The following is a 16972-nucleotide window of genomic DNA, read 5'->3' as shown; positions in this document are numbered from 1 at the left end:
CTTCCGTGGATGTGGGTTTCTAGATTAATTTCCTGTTTGATTGTTTACTTTAGAGAGCGGAAAATGCCTTTGCAGGCAGCTAGCTCCCTTCACCAAGACGCTTATCACACCCTCCCCCACGCCAGCAAGGTCAAGTCCGGGACTGAGGTGGGCGGAGGTGGGGAGGCCAGGGGGTGGGACCAGGGACCAGGGGTGGGGAGCCGCACGTGTGAGAGCAGATGGCAGCCTGGGGCCCCCTCCCCTGCCCTGCCCTCTCCTTGTGCCAGCCGAGGGTCCCCACCCAGTGACCTGCGAGTTCAGAAGCTGCCTGTTGTGGGCCATCTGCCCACCACCTGCGCCCCAGGTCTGGCTCCCCGCCAGCCCGAAGCCCTCCCCTGTCTCGGGGAGCTGTTTTGTGCTGAGTCAGACACAGAATGCAGTCATCCTTCCAGAGGGGTGCCCAGAGGGTACTGTGAGGGGGCTGCTGGTCCCCGTGCCACAGGACACCCAGCGCCCCCGGGCTGGGTACCGCTGGCCGGGCTCCCCAGGGAAGCTTAGAAAATAACTGCTCTCCCCCGGGCCCTGCTGCTGCAGCTGAGAGCAACGGACAGTGTGCCCGGCACCATAACCGTCTTGCTCCTGGCTCCCGTCCCCAGGGAGCAGTTAACGCTCAGGCTCACGCCAGGCTTGGCGGCAGGTGTCGCGGTCTCCTGCCATGTTGACCACCTCTCGCCAGGATCCTAGCAAAGCTGCTTTGTCACCTTCAGAGCCCTCCCCCACCACCACCCGCTGAATCCAGCAGGGAGGCAGGAGCACTAACCCACTGCATAGATGGGGCCCCTGCAGCAGAAGGAGGGGAGGCGGACCAGGCCGGAGGTCCACCGACCAGTCAGATGGTACCTGGGGTCAGGTCTCCCACCCCCTCACCACTCCTTCCCTTGTCGAGGTGAATACCACTTTGGGGAGCAAAAGAAACCCTAGTCCTGATCACTTTGGGATGAGGGGTGGCAACCAGAATCATCCCAGGCAACCCGGGGTGAGTGGTCACCCGCCTTCTGCTGTCCTCTCCCCACTGGCCTTGTGGATGTGGGCCTCCCTCGGGAGGCAGTGGTCCTGTCATCTGACTGTGGAGGCAGATGAGACCTGGGTCCTACCCCTGGTTTCTCTTTCCCGTGTGTCCTTGAGGAAGTCGTGTCCCTCCGCCCCCGCGCCTGCAGCTGTGGCATGAAGACCCTACAGTGGCATCTGACTCAGATGAGCCGGTAGAAGGGTGACACGGATCTTGAAGTGTGCATTCAGCTCAGCACACGAGCTACCGCCAACACTCAGAATGTCAGTCCTCAGGAGACCCCTCTTTTTTAAAAAAATTATTTTACTGATTTTAGAGAGGAAGGGAGGGGGGGAGAGAGAGAGAGAGAAAGAGAGAAATGTCAATGACGAGAGAGAGTCATTGATTGGCTGCCTCCTACACACCCCCTACTGGGGATCCAGCATGCAACTCGGGCATGTGCCCTGACTGGGAATCGAACCATAACTCTTGGTTCATAGGTTGACACCAGCTGGGCAGGAGACCCCGAGCGACAGGTAAGGCCTCAGGGCTGCCTCGGGCACGCTCTGCTCGCCCCTGGGAGAGGTTCACGCTCACTGGGCACTGGGGCACAGCCCGAGCCCAGACAGGACACGCAGCTGCCGGAAGACTCCCCCAAGGGAGGCCGGGAGGTGTTGACATGGTCACGACCACGGCCCTGAGGTTTCAAACCCGACCCAGGGTCCTGGGAGCTCATGGCCGCGGGGACTCCGTGAACAGAACTGGCCTCCTGTCCAGGCCGCTAGCCAGGGCTGGGTCCCGCAGAAGAGCCGCTGGAGCCAGGGCCATCCTCTGGCTCCGGGATCGGCAGGATTCAGTGTCTTCTCTGATCCCCGGATTACGTTTCCACCACCCCGCACCCCCCCCCCTCCGCCTCCCCCCCTCCGCCTCCCCCCCTCCGCCGGGGCCAGCTGTGGGCTGAAGCATTCCCCCATGTGACATTTACTGCGGCCACTTTGTACGCGGCGGTTTGCAAGCTCGGCAGGAAGGAGGCTAATTATTGCCGCCGGGGCGCCTGGTCCGCAGTTAGGGTGCCTGCCCGCCTGCCCGCCCTAGTGAGGAGGGCTGGCAGCCAGGCCACAGGGCACAGCTTGGACTGAAGTCCAGGTCACGGCCATGAATTTCCTTGACATCTGACCATGGCCACCACACTGGGGCCTATTAGGCTGGTGGAAAAGTGGCGTTTGGGGCGGATCTCCCTCTCCCGGGACGTCTGAGGTGCAGGCAGGCACGGAGAGATGGCAATAATGAACGTAATGAACGTAAAGCAACGCTAATCCTGTTGTTCGGCTGCAGGCCGCGCCTCCTGAGCGTTCCACATGCACCGTGTTCTCTGCCCCTCGTGGCCGTTCCAGTGGCCTCCCCTCTCTGCGAACCCCCCTCTGCTGCATCCTGCCCGCTCGTCTCTGCCTCCAGCCTTCATTCTTGCTCAAGGGTCCCCCGCTGTAACCACCTCTCCCCTTGACCCTTTGCCAGTCTTTCTCCCAGCATCTCACCCTTTTTTCTTCCTCAGACAAGTTCCCCAAAAAAAGAAAGAACAAGAGAGGGAGAAACAGAGAAGAAAGAACAGAAACCCCAAAGAAAAAGAAAGAAATGGTGGGCTCGTTCAGTCTCCATTTGCTGACCGCCCTCACCCTCCAACCCCACCTCACCCAGGGTCCCACCTGCCCCTCCCCCTGTACTGACGTCCTCATGGCAGAGGTCACCCGTAGTCTCCTAATCGCCATATCCAGAGAGCCCTGGTCAGTCTCCGTCTCCCTTGAGCTCTCTGAGAATTTGTAAAGGTTGACCTTGTCCTCCTTAGGACTTTCTTGATTCCTATGACATCACTTCTTCCTGTTCCCCTGAGCTTTCTGATAGTCCTCTCCACCTCTGAGGGTTCCTCCTCTCCCACCCTGTAGATGTAGCTCTTTCCCGGTTTGGAGCCTTTATCCTCTTCTCACGTATTCTGTCTTCCCCAGGATGTCTCACTCACATCCATGGCCTTGACTAACGCCTGGGCACTGATGATCACAAATACAGCGTCCCACTAGTCACCTTCCCTGATACTCTCGAGGGCCAGAGACTCAGTATTTCTGACACTGAGTTTAGCTGCACTCCTCCAAACCAACGCCTCCTGCCTTCCTAGCAACCTTGGTGGCGCCGCCATGTATCCAGTTGACCGAGCCCTCCACCTGGGGCCTGTCCATCTTCAAGACTGTCCTTGTCCTCACCCTCACTTCTGCCCCCTAAATCTCCTCCCATCGCGCCTGCCTCAATTCAAGCATCAACTCATCATTTCTCATCATCTTACTGGTCTCCTTGCTGCTAGTCCCACCTCCGCCCTACCAGCTCCAGTCTGTTCTGCATGCTATGCAGGAAAGGATGTTTTCAGAATGCAAATATTATCTTCCTTCTCTCCGGATTAAAATCTCTCAGTGGCTCTCTCGTCCCTTAGGATAAAATTCACACTAGTAGCACAGCACCTAGAGCTGTTTAGGATGTGGCCCTTTCTTTCTTTACCATCATGTTCTCTCTCCCCCCAGCATCATATATTTCAGCGTCTTGAAGTACTTGTTATTCACCAGTGCACGCTGCTAGTCCACATTTTTAGCTTTTGTGCATATGCCATATGTTGCTTCTTATGCCTTATGCCTGGCGCGTTCTCCACCGCCAGCAGCCCTCCTGTGTTCCAACGCCACATGCCTAGCACACTCTCTTGATTTCCCCCTTCTAGACTATAAGTTGCAAGTCTTGTAGTCTTGTTAATCCCTGTACTTATATAGTATTTAGCACATAGTAGGTGTTGTGTAAATGTTGTGGGAAGGATGGATCGATAATGGATGGATGGATGGATGGATGGATGAAGTATGTGAATGGATAGATGGATGAAAGAATGGATGATGAGCCCTAGCTGGGTATTTCATTGGTTAGAGCATCGTCCTGATACACCGAAGTTGCAGGTTTGATCCCCAGTCAGGGCACATACAAGGATCAACCAGTGAATGCGTAAATAAGTGGAACAACAAATTGATCTCTCTCCTCTCTCTCTCTCTCTCTCTTTCTCTCTCTCTCTCTCTAATCAATAAATAAAATGTGTGTTTTTTTAAAGAATGGATGGGGAATGGAAAGTTGGATATATGATGTGTGGGTAGACAGAAGGATGGACAGATAAGTGGATGCATTGGTGGACAAATGGTTGCATGGGTAGGTGAAAAGGTGGATGAATAACTTGGTGAGTAAGTGGGTGTACAGATGGGTAGGTGGATAAATAGGTGAATGGATAGAGAGATAGTGGCCAGTGCAGACACAAAATTGTTTAAAAAATCAATTCACTTTTGTGAAGACCCAGGTTGATTATTGTCACTAGTCAACAAAATTAAGACTTATGAGCTCCAGCCAGGAACATGGGAATTAGCTAATGTGGGAGAAATGAAAACAATTCTCCAAGAAAGAGGATGCTGACCCAGGCCTTCTGTGCACCTTTTAGATCTCCTCAGACTTGCTGTCTGTCTGGCTTGTTCAAGACACTTAACTGCTGAGCTCGCACTCGCCACGTGATTGAGTAGAGATAGCAGTGCCTGGGGCCTTCCCTGTCTCTGCACGAGGCACGGGGCTGCGCGGGTTGGTGCGTACAAAGCGTGGCAAGACCTTCGGGGAAGGTCCGTGCTTACGAAGATACTCATTTAATAATAGTAATCACACCTTGTATTCGAATCAAGCTTTGTACTCTTCAAAGCTCTTCCACATGCATTATCTCGGTAGATTCTCAAAACAGTTCCAGGCAGGTATTATCCCCATTCCCAGGCGAGGAGGCTGAGGTGCGGGGTGACTACGTGGCATGCCAGGGCTCCTGTCAGTGAGCAGCGGGTCTGGGTCTGCTGACGCCGAGCCTGCCGCACACGCTGAGGACAGCCTCTTCCAGCTGGGCTCCCTGCCTCTCCGCCTCCTGAAGAGCCCGGCCCTCTGGGCCCTCTTCCTGCCGACTCAAGCCCGGTATCGGTTCGGTTCCTCTAGATTTAGCTGTAGGCGCCCGTCCAGGTCCAGCAGGGGAACGGGGGAGTGGCCCGGCTCTTACGTGAGGGCGCTCCTGAGAGGCAGGTGGTCCTGTGCAGCTCCCACCCCAGCCCCTTCTCGCCAAACCTCGTGCCGTGCGTCGGCCATCTCCTTTGCCTCTGCGCATTATCCTCCCTCCCCTCTCTCTCCATCAGCCATGCTGCCCGTGGCTCTGGCCTCCTGGGCCAGTGCAGTCCTCCCCCTCCCACTCCTGTCCCTTCCTTCTCTCTCCTCTTCCCTGTGACTTCTTCCTCACTCTCAGCTCCTCCTGCCTCAGCCTTGGCCCTTTGCAGACTGGGCCAGCCAATCCGAACTCTGGATTGTTCCCCACAAACCGGCCAATGACTTGTGCTCTGAAATCTCCTCACTTTTGCTCCTTTGTTGCTGCCCCCAGCTCCCCTTGGGAGGTAGCAGGCCGCGCTTTGACTGTGCTGTGGTAGGCTGCTCCGGCTGGTTCTAAAGGCTGAAGTTGTGCTGCTGGCGAGCTGCGTGGTCAAGGTGGGCTCGCCCACCTGCCCCAGCTCAGCACTCACTCCTCACCGCTGAGAGAAGAAGCGGTTGTCTCCAGCGCTCCCTTGCCTCCACACACGAAGGCAGCCCCGTGGGTCCTTCCGTCAGCACCCTCTCCCCCTCTCCACGGGGTGGCATCCCAAGTAACCAGCCCGGCTCCATCCTGGGCATGCCTTGGGCAGCATGCCCATGCCCTGTGGACCTTCGGTCGGAGACGCTGGGATGCTCCCACCAGGCCGCCTTTCTCCCCCGTTGCTGTCGGGCCTCCCACAGCCTGACTCCAAGCACCTCGGCCTCTCCCCGAGGGAGGGTGTGATGGGTGTGCCCACAACAAGACTCCAGCAGAGACAATAGGACAGGAATGCATTAGCTTCCGAACAAACACTGTGTGGGCTCGCACAATTGCCTTGGATTCTCGTCCAAGAAACACATTTCGCTGTTCGAGGGCGAGGGTGGCTGGCCTGCCCCAGCCCGCCCACACCCCTCTCTGTGCCTGAGACTTTGACAAGCAGGCTGCTCCTCCCCATCACCCCAGGGTCCGCAACCTCCAGGGCAGGCAGCCCTGCCTTCCCCATCGGATGGACGGCTTTCCTTCCCCAGAGTGATGGCAGAGGACAGGGCGCCCCCACCCAACCCCCCACTCCAGAGTGCCTGCACCTGCCACCACCTTCTTAACACACTTCTTTGTCACGGTAAAATACACTCACCGTAAGATGGATTGTGTTAGTCGTTCTGACGCGTACCGTTCAGCAGCATTGTTAGGCAGTCATCACCCTCACCCGTCACCCCCAACCTGAGCCCCTGTGTCCATCACACGGCAACTCCCAGTACTCCTCCCGCCAGCCCCCAGCACCCGCCAGCCCCCTTTCTGCCTCCGTGAACGTGACCCCTCCTGGCGGGGGGCCCTGCGGTCCTGGTTCCTCTGTGACCGGCCTGTTTCACGGACACCGTGTCCTCCAGGGTCCCCCCGCGCGGATGAGCCTCCACAGCGTCTCGTTAAGTGGAAGCCGTCCACAGAAGACTGCTCTCTCGTAGGATGACCCTGTTTCCCTGACTTGTCCGCAAAAGGCAGATCCATAGAGACCAAGGAGCTTAGCGGTTGCCAGGGGATGGGGGTCATGGGGACTAAATGCTAATGGGCACGGGTCTCCTTTGGGGGCGACGAAGAGATTCTAGACTTCGGGAGGATGGCTGCGGAACGTGATGGATATGCTAGGTCACAGGGCTGTATGCTTAAAAATGGTGAATCTCGCGTTATCTGAATTCTACATCAATCAGAAAAGCAGGAGAGAGAGACTGAGAGAAGAGACCAGGCAGTGGAGGGAAGCCCGGGTGGGGACATGGCCAGGTCCGGAGCTGGGCTGCCGGCCGTGGCCTTGGTCAGGAAGCGGCTCCAGCTTAAGGAAGCCAATGGGGCTGTGGTTTGGTGGAAGTCCTCCCGTAGCCGGGGCCCAGGAGCACCCAAGACCATGGCCGAGCCCCTGCTCACCAATCGGAAAGTCTTGAGGCTAATTTCTTCTCTCTGAGGACTTTCACTGACCAGTTGTAACCGCCAGTGATCCCGGCATCCTTGCTGCCTCTTCAAGCCCACCTGTGCCTTGCTTTGCCGTGGCCTCTGAGCTGGCCGGGGCGCCAGGCTGTGTCCACAGCAGTCCTCCAGGGGCTCAGGCTGTGTCCACTGCAGTCCTCCAGGGGCTCAGCTCCCGCCCAAGAAGGCTGGTTTCCTGGTGCCCTCTGAGCCTTGGAGATGCCCATTCTGGCTGCCCCGGGCTGGGAGGGGGCCCGGCTGCAGGGGACTGGAGACAGCCCTGAGCCGTGGTCCCCGGTGCTGGCTTCGGCAGCACGGACTGAGGTGGTCTCCCCCCGCAGCTCCTGCAGTCCCAGGACGTGAAGGAAGACGCCGTGCTGTGCTGCTCCATGGAGGTAAGCAGCGTGCGTGCGGGCTGCGGGGGAGCGGCTTCCCGGGCGGAATGTGAATGTTCGCGGGGAGCCTGCCCGCCGAGGGCCGGAGGGGCGGAGAACTGCTGGCCTCGGAGAGGGTCCCCTCGAGGCTGGCAATGTCCCTCCCCCGTCCCCACGGCCACCCTCTCCTCCCACCAGGCACACCACACAAGTGACCCCTGTCCCCCGCTATCACCCTGGGCCTTGGTGCTGAGGAGTCTGGGGAAGGCGCCTGAGGCTTGCATCCCCGAGTCGCAGAACAGCCCTCGGGGGGTGCCAGGCCCGTCCCCAAGGTGTGGCCCCGGCTCGTGGAAACTCTCCCTCTAGGATCTGTCCGCAGACCCCGGGCTCTGGCCTCCTCTCGGGGACAGACCTTTGCCCTCGGGAGACAGCCCAGAGCCACTCGGAGGGGAGCACGGTGAAGGGGGGGGGGGGGGGGGGGGCGTCCATCCCGCCACCGGGAGGCGCCAGGCTGGGTGAGCTCACCCTCAGCTGCTCTGCCCGCTGCCAAGGCTGCTCCCGAGAATCTCGGAGGCTGGAGTGCAGGGGCCCGGAGCGCAGCCTTAGGTGTCGGGACAGTCACCCCGTTCATTGTCGGGCTCCAGCTGGTGACTACAGGGAGAACGGGGAGAAGGAGAAGGCAGGTCCCCTGCCCTCAGACTGCTTCTGGTGTGGCGAGGCTAGATCTCTCTCTCTCTCTCTTTCTCTCTCTCTCTCTCTCTCTCTCTCACACACACACACACACACACACACACACACACGTGTGCATGCACACACCCCGCTGGGTGGGCAGTGGGTAGAATAAGTGTGGGTACAGGGCACGCCTCACGGGAGAGTCCAGGGAGAGAGGTGAGGGTGGGCCCACGAGGCTCAGTAAGCTTCTGTGAAGAAGGCAAAGGCTTGCACACTGGGTGGGAGGAGGCTGGGGGTGGGGCAGAGGTGGCAGGCGGCTGCGGTTATATGGAGAGAACCAGCAGGGGCTGCTGGCCGTGGGGTGCGTGGCTCAGAAGGTTGGGGTTCCCTCTAGGTCATCGGGGGCCTCTCTCTGGAGGGGGGCCCTCTGGCTGGCCTTCTGCCCAGGCGTGTTCCTCTTCCCTCATGTCGCTGGTGCGGGCAGAGGTCAGCGCTGCGGGTGGGAGGTGGGGCGGGGGCAGTGGGAGGGAGGAGGGAAATAGGAGACATCCTGCTCTCGGCTCTCGGGTTCCACATGGACACACACAGGTAACAGTGACTCAGCTCGTTTCCAGAGAGACAGCCCAGCAAGGGAAAATTAACCCGGGGCGGCCCGGGGGCCTGTGAAGGGAGCGGGTCACAGCCGGCGAGGGTGCGGGCGGCAGTCAGGGAGGGCTTCCTGTAGGAGGAGAGCTCGGGGGTGAAAGGGAGACGTGTCGTGCTCCTGGTGAGGGCTCTTCTCGGCCCTGGGCCGCAGGCGGTATTCCAGACCCTCTTCCTTCTGCCAACAGATCGGCGGTTCAGTGTGGGGTCCCGCAGTGGGCTGTGTCCGCACCCCACCCTGCCTGTGTCCCCGAGGCCCGGCCCGCACCTTCCTGAGATAACCCAGCTAGTTCTTGTCCCTGCCCCAGCTCACCCACCACCCACGGCGGGCCGGGGCCACAGCCGGGCCCGCATCCTGTCCTGACCGCCCCCCTTCTCTGCCCGCAGCTGCAGAGCACGGGCCGGCTGCTGGAGGAGCAGCTGCCCGAGATGATGACCGAGCTCCTGGCCAGCGCCCGGGACAAGATGCTGTGCCCCTCGGAGTCGATGCTGACCCGGTCGCTGCTCCTGGAGGTCATCGAGCTCCACGCCAACAGCTGGAACCCCCTCACGCCCCCCATCACGCAGTACTACAACCGAACCATCCAGAAACTGACAGCCTGACAGCCGGCGGCCTGGCGGGCGGCCCGCGGGCAGCTGGGCCCCGGTGCGCAGGCCAGATGGACAGGCAGGCGGACAGGGGTGGCCCCGGAGAAAGGAACAAACGGGGGACCGCGGGCAGCGCCGGGGGCCCGTCTGGAGCCTGGCGGGAAGGGACCGAAGCCCAGGATGCGCGCGCGCCTCCCCCCCTCCGAGCCCCAGCCCCAGCATGCGGCGGCCGCGCAGTCAGGGGAGCATGTCGCTTTTTCACGGTGGCCCGGCCCTCCCTCCCGCGCCTCCCGCCCCTCCCAGCGAGGAGCCCGCGGGCCTTTGTGCAGGGGCCGCATCCCCCGACGCCGCCTCCGGCAGCAGCCGGCGCACCGGGGCGCCGCGTGGGTCCGAAAGGACCTCGGAGGCTGGAAAGTGGGTCGGAGCGGCGAGCATTGTTCCCGCATGCTGTCAGCCGCCGTCGCCAACTGGCAGCAGGCGACGTGTAGCAGATGTCCGGGAGGACAAAGGCAGGCACGGTCCCCACCAGCCGCCCGTCACGGCCGGCCTTTGTCCGCGCGGTTGAGCCGGGGACAGAGGCATCCCTTCTCTCCCAGCCTTTGGCGCTCCACCCCCCACTCCCGCTTCCAGACCCCAGGCCTCGGGCCTGGGCTGGGAGCAGGCGGGAGCTGGGGTCTGTAGCTCCACTTGCACTCTTTTGTTTCATTGTGTTACATTTTTCAAAAGTCAGCTGCTTTGAAGTCTCCTCTCTCCATGAAAGAGCCTCGATGAGGACCCCTGATTGGGGGGACATCACACGCACCCCCTGTGGCTGCAGGCTCCTGGCCACAGACAGCTTGCCAGCTGCCAATTGGGGTGATTGGAAACGTCTGGCCGTGGCGGGGGGGGGGGGGGGGGGGGGGGGGAGCGGGCGGTGGAACCTGGGCACCTCCGTTCTATTCCCGCTGCTCTCAAAGGGCTGACGCCTCACGCTGGGGTGCACAGGCTGGCAAACAAAACCAAAACGCTCGGGGATGTTTCCTGCCTCACACACAGGTCCTGGCCCAACCTCCGGGTGTGTGTCCGGGGGCGGGGGGCTCAGAGTTTAACTACCTGGGCTGTGTGACTGCCCACACCGCATCCCAGGCAGGACCCAGGACCCAGCCCTCCCACAGCCCAGGTCCCCGTGCCCACGGGGCTCGGGCACTGCCGCCCGAGGGCTGCTCACTGAGTCACGAGCAGGACGGTCAGGCGACGGGGCGGGTGTGCCAGGCTGCGAGCAAGGCGGGGCTCCTGCAGGAGTTGGGTCCTGGGAGCTTCCTCTGTGGAGGAGATGGGGGTCGGGCTCTGAGCTGTTGTCGCTGGCACCTGCACAGCTTCCCCCCCACACACACACACACCTCCAGGGTCCGGAGCTCACACTGATGAGCCCCAGAAAGAGCCCTCAGCCAGCAGCTTCCTTATTGACTCCTTCGCTGAGGCCAGTCACTCCGGGTCCCTGGAGGCGGCCTGGCTGCCCGGGCCAGTCAGGCTGGCATGAGGTGAGGGCTGGAGGATGCCCCCCCTTGCCCACCACGCATCTGGGGAAGCAGGCAAGCCGGGAGGGGGTGATGGGGGCAGGTTCCCCAGTACTGGCTGGCTTTCCCACCCGCTGCACCCTGCCTTCCAGCCGGGAGGGAGCTCGTGCCAGGCCCCCAGAAAGCGCCTGAGGGGGCAGAGGCTCACCTGGAGCAGGCCAGGTGCCCCTGTCAAGGAGCCCGCACCCTCGTGGCCCGGCCTTTGCCTTCTGCTTCCCAAGCTTTCCCCCACTCCTCCTCCTACCTGTCCACCTCAGCCCGCACCTTCGGCCCATCCTGGGCCGGGACGCCAGAGGCCCCCAGGAGGGAAGAACTGGGCTGAGGTCAGGCTCAGAGAGGACACGGGGGAAGTCAGGATCTGGAGGATCCTGCCAGGCCTCAGAGACACACCTGTGCTGAAATGGGTCTTGCTTCCTTTAAGGGTATGTGCAAGTGTGTGTGGGTGTGTGTGCAGACGTGTGCGTGCACATGGGCATGCGTGTGGGTGCATCTGCCGAGAATAAAACAGGAGGAAGGGAGAGGCCTAGGAGTGGGGGTGCAAGTCTAGAAGGCAGGAGAGTGGGGTCCCCCACCTCCATCCCGGCTCAGAGAGCAAGCTTCACGCAGGGCCCCAGATATGCAGGCGCTGGTGTTCCGGGGAGAGCCGGGACAGGTGGCACCCTGGCACTTCGGGCCTCGCGCCCTCCTCCGGGCCCTCCCGGGGTCCTGCCTGAGGGCCACCCCCGCTCTGCCTGTCAGGACCCCAGTGTGAAGTGAGCTATGAATATGTACACATATATAAATATATTTTTAATTACCTGTCGTGTCACGGTGGCTCCAGACGCGGTTTGCCTAGTTTATCCCGTTGCTCGAAAGCGCTTCCTGGCCAATCCAGAAAACAACTTAAGCCGTTTTTCAAAAACAGGTCGCTGCTCCTTGTTCCGATGTGGAAGGAAAACGTTAAAAAAATAAAATAAAATAAAAATCATTTTTTTAAAGGAAATAACATTAAAGGCTAAAATCTCAGACTCTGAAGCAGCTTTCCATGAGAGACCATTCAGATGGGAACCCCCAGAAACACCCCCCCCCTTTCTGGGCCAGGCCCCTCCCCACCCCCCTCTGCTGAGTGAGGAAGGCCATGTCCAGGTTGACCTCTGAATGTGTTTGAAGGGGCCAAACTGGATATGGCATTTCTAGGGCTGGCGTGGTTCGCACCCCCGGCCCGTGGCTTTCCCGGCGCTGCAGAGGCCGGGTCCGGCCCCCGGTGTTGGTTCTGTCTGTCTCTCCCCTGCCGTCGACCCCTCTCTGGCAGCCGGCCCGCCCACCGCGGCCTTGGCCGGAGCTCCGGGACCGCTGCCCGGAGAAGGCTCCTCACCCCCTGGGCACGGAGGCCCACTGTCCTCGGTGAGGAGTGCTCCTCCAAACCAGTTCCGTCTGTGCGTCCTTCCTGAACCGTCTGTAAACCTGCAAGGTTTGGGATCGTCCTGTCCGTCCGTGTAAATGTAAATGTTGGCCGAATCGGTATTTATTCTAATCTTTATTTTATCCTTATTTTATTTTTCTCCGGGGGCATGGGGAGGGGGTGTGGGAAATGTACCACTGATCGCGCCCTCGGCAGCTGCAGGGGGCTGGCCCCGGCGGGCAGGCCACCAGAGTAGCAGCTCCTTGGAGGCCGCCCCGACGCCAAGCCCCAGCCTTCTCTGGCCTCAGAAACCAGCCCGGGCTCCTCGGATGGCAGGCTCTCAGGGCCCAGGGAGGCCTGACTCCCAGCTGCTGGGCAGCCCCTGGCGGGGCCTGGGAGGTGCAGGCCAGAGAGGAGACGGCTCTCTCCACCGAGGACAGTGGGCACACGGGGCTGCCGGCCTCGTGGGAGCCAGCGGGAGCCCGGCGCGGTGCGACCTGCCGCCCCGGAGCAGGGCCTGGGCTTTGGCCAAAGCTGCAGCGGGTCCTGCTCACGCAGCACCTCCCCTCCCTCGGTGTGTCCTGCTTTCCAGCTGAACCCAAACTACGAGTGGGTTTAAAAAATAAAAGACACCAAACAACAAGAACGCCCTGAGTTTGTGTCCTCTGTGAGTTGACCAAAGGAAATCTCTCCCAAAGGCCTCTGTGCCTCGGCTGGTGTTGCCTCTACCCAGGCGGTGAGCTCAGGAGAAGGTTCCCCACCCACCCTCTGGCCTCCTCGGGGACCAGGGGCGGGGTCTGGGGAATGGGGAGACTGTGAGGAGAGACCTCTGAGAACATGGGGGAGGAGACCCCCACCGGGAACTGTGGCCTCACCCTGGGAACTGTGGCCAGCCTCAGGGGGCAGGAGGAGGCCAGTCCTGCAGAAAACGGCTTGAATGTCAGCAATCTGGTTTGCTGCCTCTTTAACCAGCCCACCCCCCAACACCTCCCTTCCTTGGAATGTCCCCGTGCATTTGGCAGTGACTCTTTTTAAGACGAAGACTGGGGACTAGTGGTTTCTGAAAGTCAGCAGCAAGTGGCAAGGTCACCATGGTAACTAATACTTAGGGGCTATGTTACACCGGGCCCCCAGCTGAGCGCTCCCCAGCATCTCAGCGCACCTGAGGGCACCATCTCCATTTCAGAGACTGAGGGGCTAATTTGCCCCAGGTCACACCCCTAGAAGGGGGCGGGGGGCAGAGACAGCATTCTAACAGGGTCCCCTCTACCCCCAAAAGCCTGGCAAGAAAACTGGTGAGTGATGCAGCTGGGAGACGCCTCCATGGGGGAGGGGGCTGACCAGGATCTAAACTCCAGATCTAAACTCCAGGTTCTGATTTTCACACAAGCCCAGCCTTCCCCCTCCCAGGCTCCGGGCCCCAGCAGCGTCATGGGGTGCTGTTCTCCAGGCATTCGTATTCTGCAGCTGTAACTTACCTCCTTTAACAGAAGAATCTTTTTGAGCATTTTGTGATACAAATCTTCCTGCCAGGGCTCCTTCCTACGCACCCCGAGTTCTCGGGCCCAGCTGCTCCCCCGTTCCTGATGACTCGCTCGTTTGGACCACACAGGAGCAGGTGGGACTGTAATTCTGAGTTCCCCCCGGGGGTTACCGAGGTGGATCCGGTCCCCTTTGCTATCTAATTACTGCCTGTGCCTCTTACAGGCTGTCTGCCCCTCTCTTATCATGAAGCTCTTCTCCCTGCCGTCAGCAGGTCAGAGCGGTGCGTCCCCTGGGAGCCGGTAGGCCCTGCGTGAGGGCCCCGGGCATTTTCATAAGCAAAGAGCATCAGCTCTACGGCTCGGAGGACACCTGCAGCAGCCATTCCACCCACTCCGGGACCGTTTTTTGCTGACTTTCTGTCTCTCGATGACTTCCAAAAGGGGTGCATCCCCGGGAAGGAAGGTTCTGCCGACCTAGAGTGAAAGTCCTGTTAGATCATGTGACCCCACCACCACCTCACCCCCAGATGGCCTACAAGGCTGAGGAGTGGGTCTTAGCCTTGTTTTCCTGGAGGAAAGCTGAGCCTGAGGGCTGGGGTGACCCAAAATCCGTGAGCCAGGACGAGTCTCTCGACCCCCCCCCCCCCCCCCAGCTTGGGCACCATGCCTCCAGGCGACCCAGCCCTGCCCCACAGCTCCCCCCCCCCCCCCGAGTGTGCAGAAGGAGAAGCAGAGGCTGCTGGGCTCCTGGGAAAAGCAGCACCAAGGGCGTCAGCAGGTGCGAATCCGAATCCTGATCCCACCCTCGTCAGCTGGGTGTCTGTGGAGGCATTTCTCCTTCAGGCCTCAGTTTCTCCATCTCTAAAAGAAGGATGAGTATGTTTGTTCTTCAAGTGCCCTCTCTAGGATTGAGTTGTCTTTGCTCATCCATAGCGTCTCTGCCTGGGCCCCCCAGGTTCCCCCAGCTCCCTGGTTTGACCTCCCTTATGCTGCACCCTCTCCCCAATCTAGTTTACACGGAAGCTGACCCACCAGCGGAGCTTTATCCTTTCCATTAATCGGCCAGGGCCCTCCAGGCCTCGGGGACAGGCCTGCCACCACGGACAGCCTCACTGCAAAGCTCTCTCCGGGAGCAAGGCTCTGCCTCCAGGGTGTCGCCCATTCGCGGGAGCTCCCCTCCCACCCCTCCCACCCCACCCCCACCCCCCGCCCTCCCCTCCCCGGAGGACCTGGGCTGGGAGTGAACCCAGCACGCTGGGCTCCAGAATCAATGATTCTTTTGCTACTTTTGTCTTTGGCACCTTCCACCCATGCCCTGGGCCAGCGCCTCTGGCTTCTGTCCCTTTTCTCTCTTCCTGCACTGAAGGTTCCTAGGAGCCCAGGATGGTCCCGGGGAGGGAAGCACTGGTGGCCCCAGCTTTCGGGGCTGGAGCAGGCAGAGGCCGGCTGCTGGCTGGAGCCCCCCGAGGTGTGCAGACCTCAGCTCTCGGTTCCTGCAGCCGCTGCGCCCCACTGGGGCCCGGCTGGGCCGCTTCCCTGGGCTGCCCTATCGATCATCTCGACTCCCTTCTTGCGGGAGATATCAATGTAGCGGGTTCCCGGGATGGCTGGTTTTACCCTCTCACCCCGGTCTAGACTCCAGCGGCCCCGCTGTCCTGGGCCGGAGGAGCTGGAGGCCGGGTCTCTCGGGCGGGTGGGCGGGCTCCGGAGCCAGCGGGCTTCCAGGAACAGAGGCTGGGATCGCCCAGCGGCCCGAGCCCGCCGACCTGCCTCCCTGCAAACCGGCGCGGTGAATTATTAAAGATGCCATTTCCTTTCATCTTTCCAGTAAAATCGCTCCCTGTGCCGTGCGCCGCTGCCTTCCTGTCACTGGCTGGGCAGGGGCCTTGGCAGGACCCTCGTCTGCCCGACTCCCAGCCTCCTCCAAGGCCAGCAGAGGCCGCCTCCTCCTGCAGGGACAGGAGCCTGGGGGCCCTGAGAAGCTGGTGGGTGGGGGGTTTGAGGTCAGAGCACCCTGGAGCCGTGGCTTCACAGCCGAGGAGAAGGAGCCAGAGCGGGTGCAGGCAGTGCGGGCCGGGCTCCCGCTGAGGGCCCGGCTCTTCCCAGAGCAGCCTCGGGAGCCCCAGCAGCGCGCACACGCACCAGCCCGGAGCCCGGAGTTGGGTCAGGCTCCCGGCTGCATCGATTCTGTCTCCGAGTGAGATTTACAGCTCTCACCCGGCTGGCTGGACGTAAAAGACAGTTATTACTGCCCTCCTGTCAGTATTCATCGTTTCAGCTTTTACTGTTTACCCCTGTGATCATCGAGGTGGGGGGTGGGGGGGCGCTGGGAGCAGGCAGCTCCCTGTCATCCACCCAAAGCCAGGAGCTGCTGTGTGGTCGTGCACCCGAGTCCTCCTCAGAGCCTGGCTCTGAATCGATCTCGTCCGAAACCCCTCTCCTGAGGCCTCCCACAGAGGCCCAAACGCTCTTGCTCCTCGTCTGTTCCATCCAAGCAGAAGGCCCTCTGGACCTCAGGCCAGGGGAGGCCCGGCCAACCTGAGCCAGGAAGACGCCTGTGACTCAATCCTGCCCCCTCTCCATCATCATCATTCTCCTCCTCCTCCTCCTCTTCCTCTTCTTTCTCCTTCTCCTCCTCCTCCTCCTCCTCCTCCTCCTCCTTTTCTTCCTCCTCCTCCTCTTCCTCCTCCTCCTCCCACAGACTTCAAAGTGGTGAGCTGGGCCTGGGAATTCCCACACCCCCACCCCCGCACCCCCAGCCTCACAGGGCGGGTGCCTCAGAACCGGGAGCTCAAATATGCTGCCGGGCCGGTGGGACAGCTTTCCTGGCAGAAGGAGGCACCTCCATTATTCACAGTCCTTCGGCAAGTGACCCCCGCCAGCCCTGGGGGGGTTGAGGAGGCCCACGGGCACTGCTCTGTCCACCTGTTCAGCTTCCCGTCCTGGCCATTTCTCCAGTCACCCCAACAATCCATGGGTGGCTTTAGGAAGCCCCTCCCGAGCAAGGGGTAGAAATATTGGGGGGCAGAAAAGGCACCAACCTGCATGCCCAAGATCTTAGGACCTTTTGGGGGCCCTAGACCTCTCTGAGAAGCTGAGGGAGACCCAGAATGTCTTTTTCCAGAAAAACAATCAC

At 60.8% G+C, this 16972-nt stretch overlaps 1 protein-coding gene across 5 annotated transcripts in view; it reads left to right on the top strand.

Annotated features, from left to right (window-relative positions):
* Positions 1-12998, top strand: part of CTIF (cap binding complex dependent translation initiation factor) — a 222083-nt gene extending 209085 nt beyond the window's left edge. For all 5 annotated transcript variants that reach the window (XM_084887413.1, XM_084887414.1, XM_084887415.1 and 2 more), the window contains 2 exons: positions 7481-7534; positions 9215-12998. In XM_084887413.1, the coding sequence (XP_084743539.1) occupies positions 7481-7534; positions 9215-9430 (270 nt within the window). In that variant the 3' untranslated portion in view covers positions 9431-12998. The remainder of the gene's footprint in view (positions 1-7480; positions 7535-9214) is intronic.
* The last annotated feature ends 3974 nt before the right edge of the window (positions 12999-16972 follow it).

This window comes from Pipistrellus hanaki, assembly GCF_964339955.1.
Source record: "Pipistrellus hanaki genome assembly, chromosome: 6".
Classification (NCBI taxonomy): domain Eukaryota; kingdom Metazoa; phylum Chordata; class Mammalia; order Chiroptera; family Vespertilionidae; genus Pipistrellus; species Pipistrellus hanaki.
This window is presented reverse-complemented; position numbering and strand designations above follow the sequence as displayed.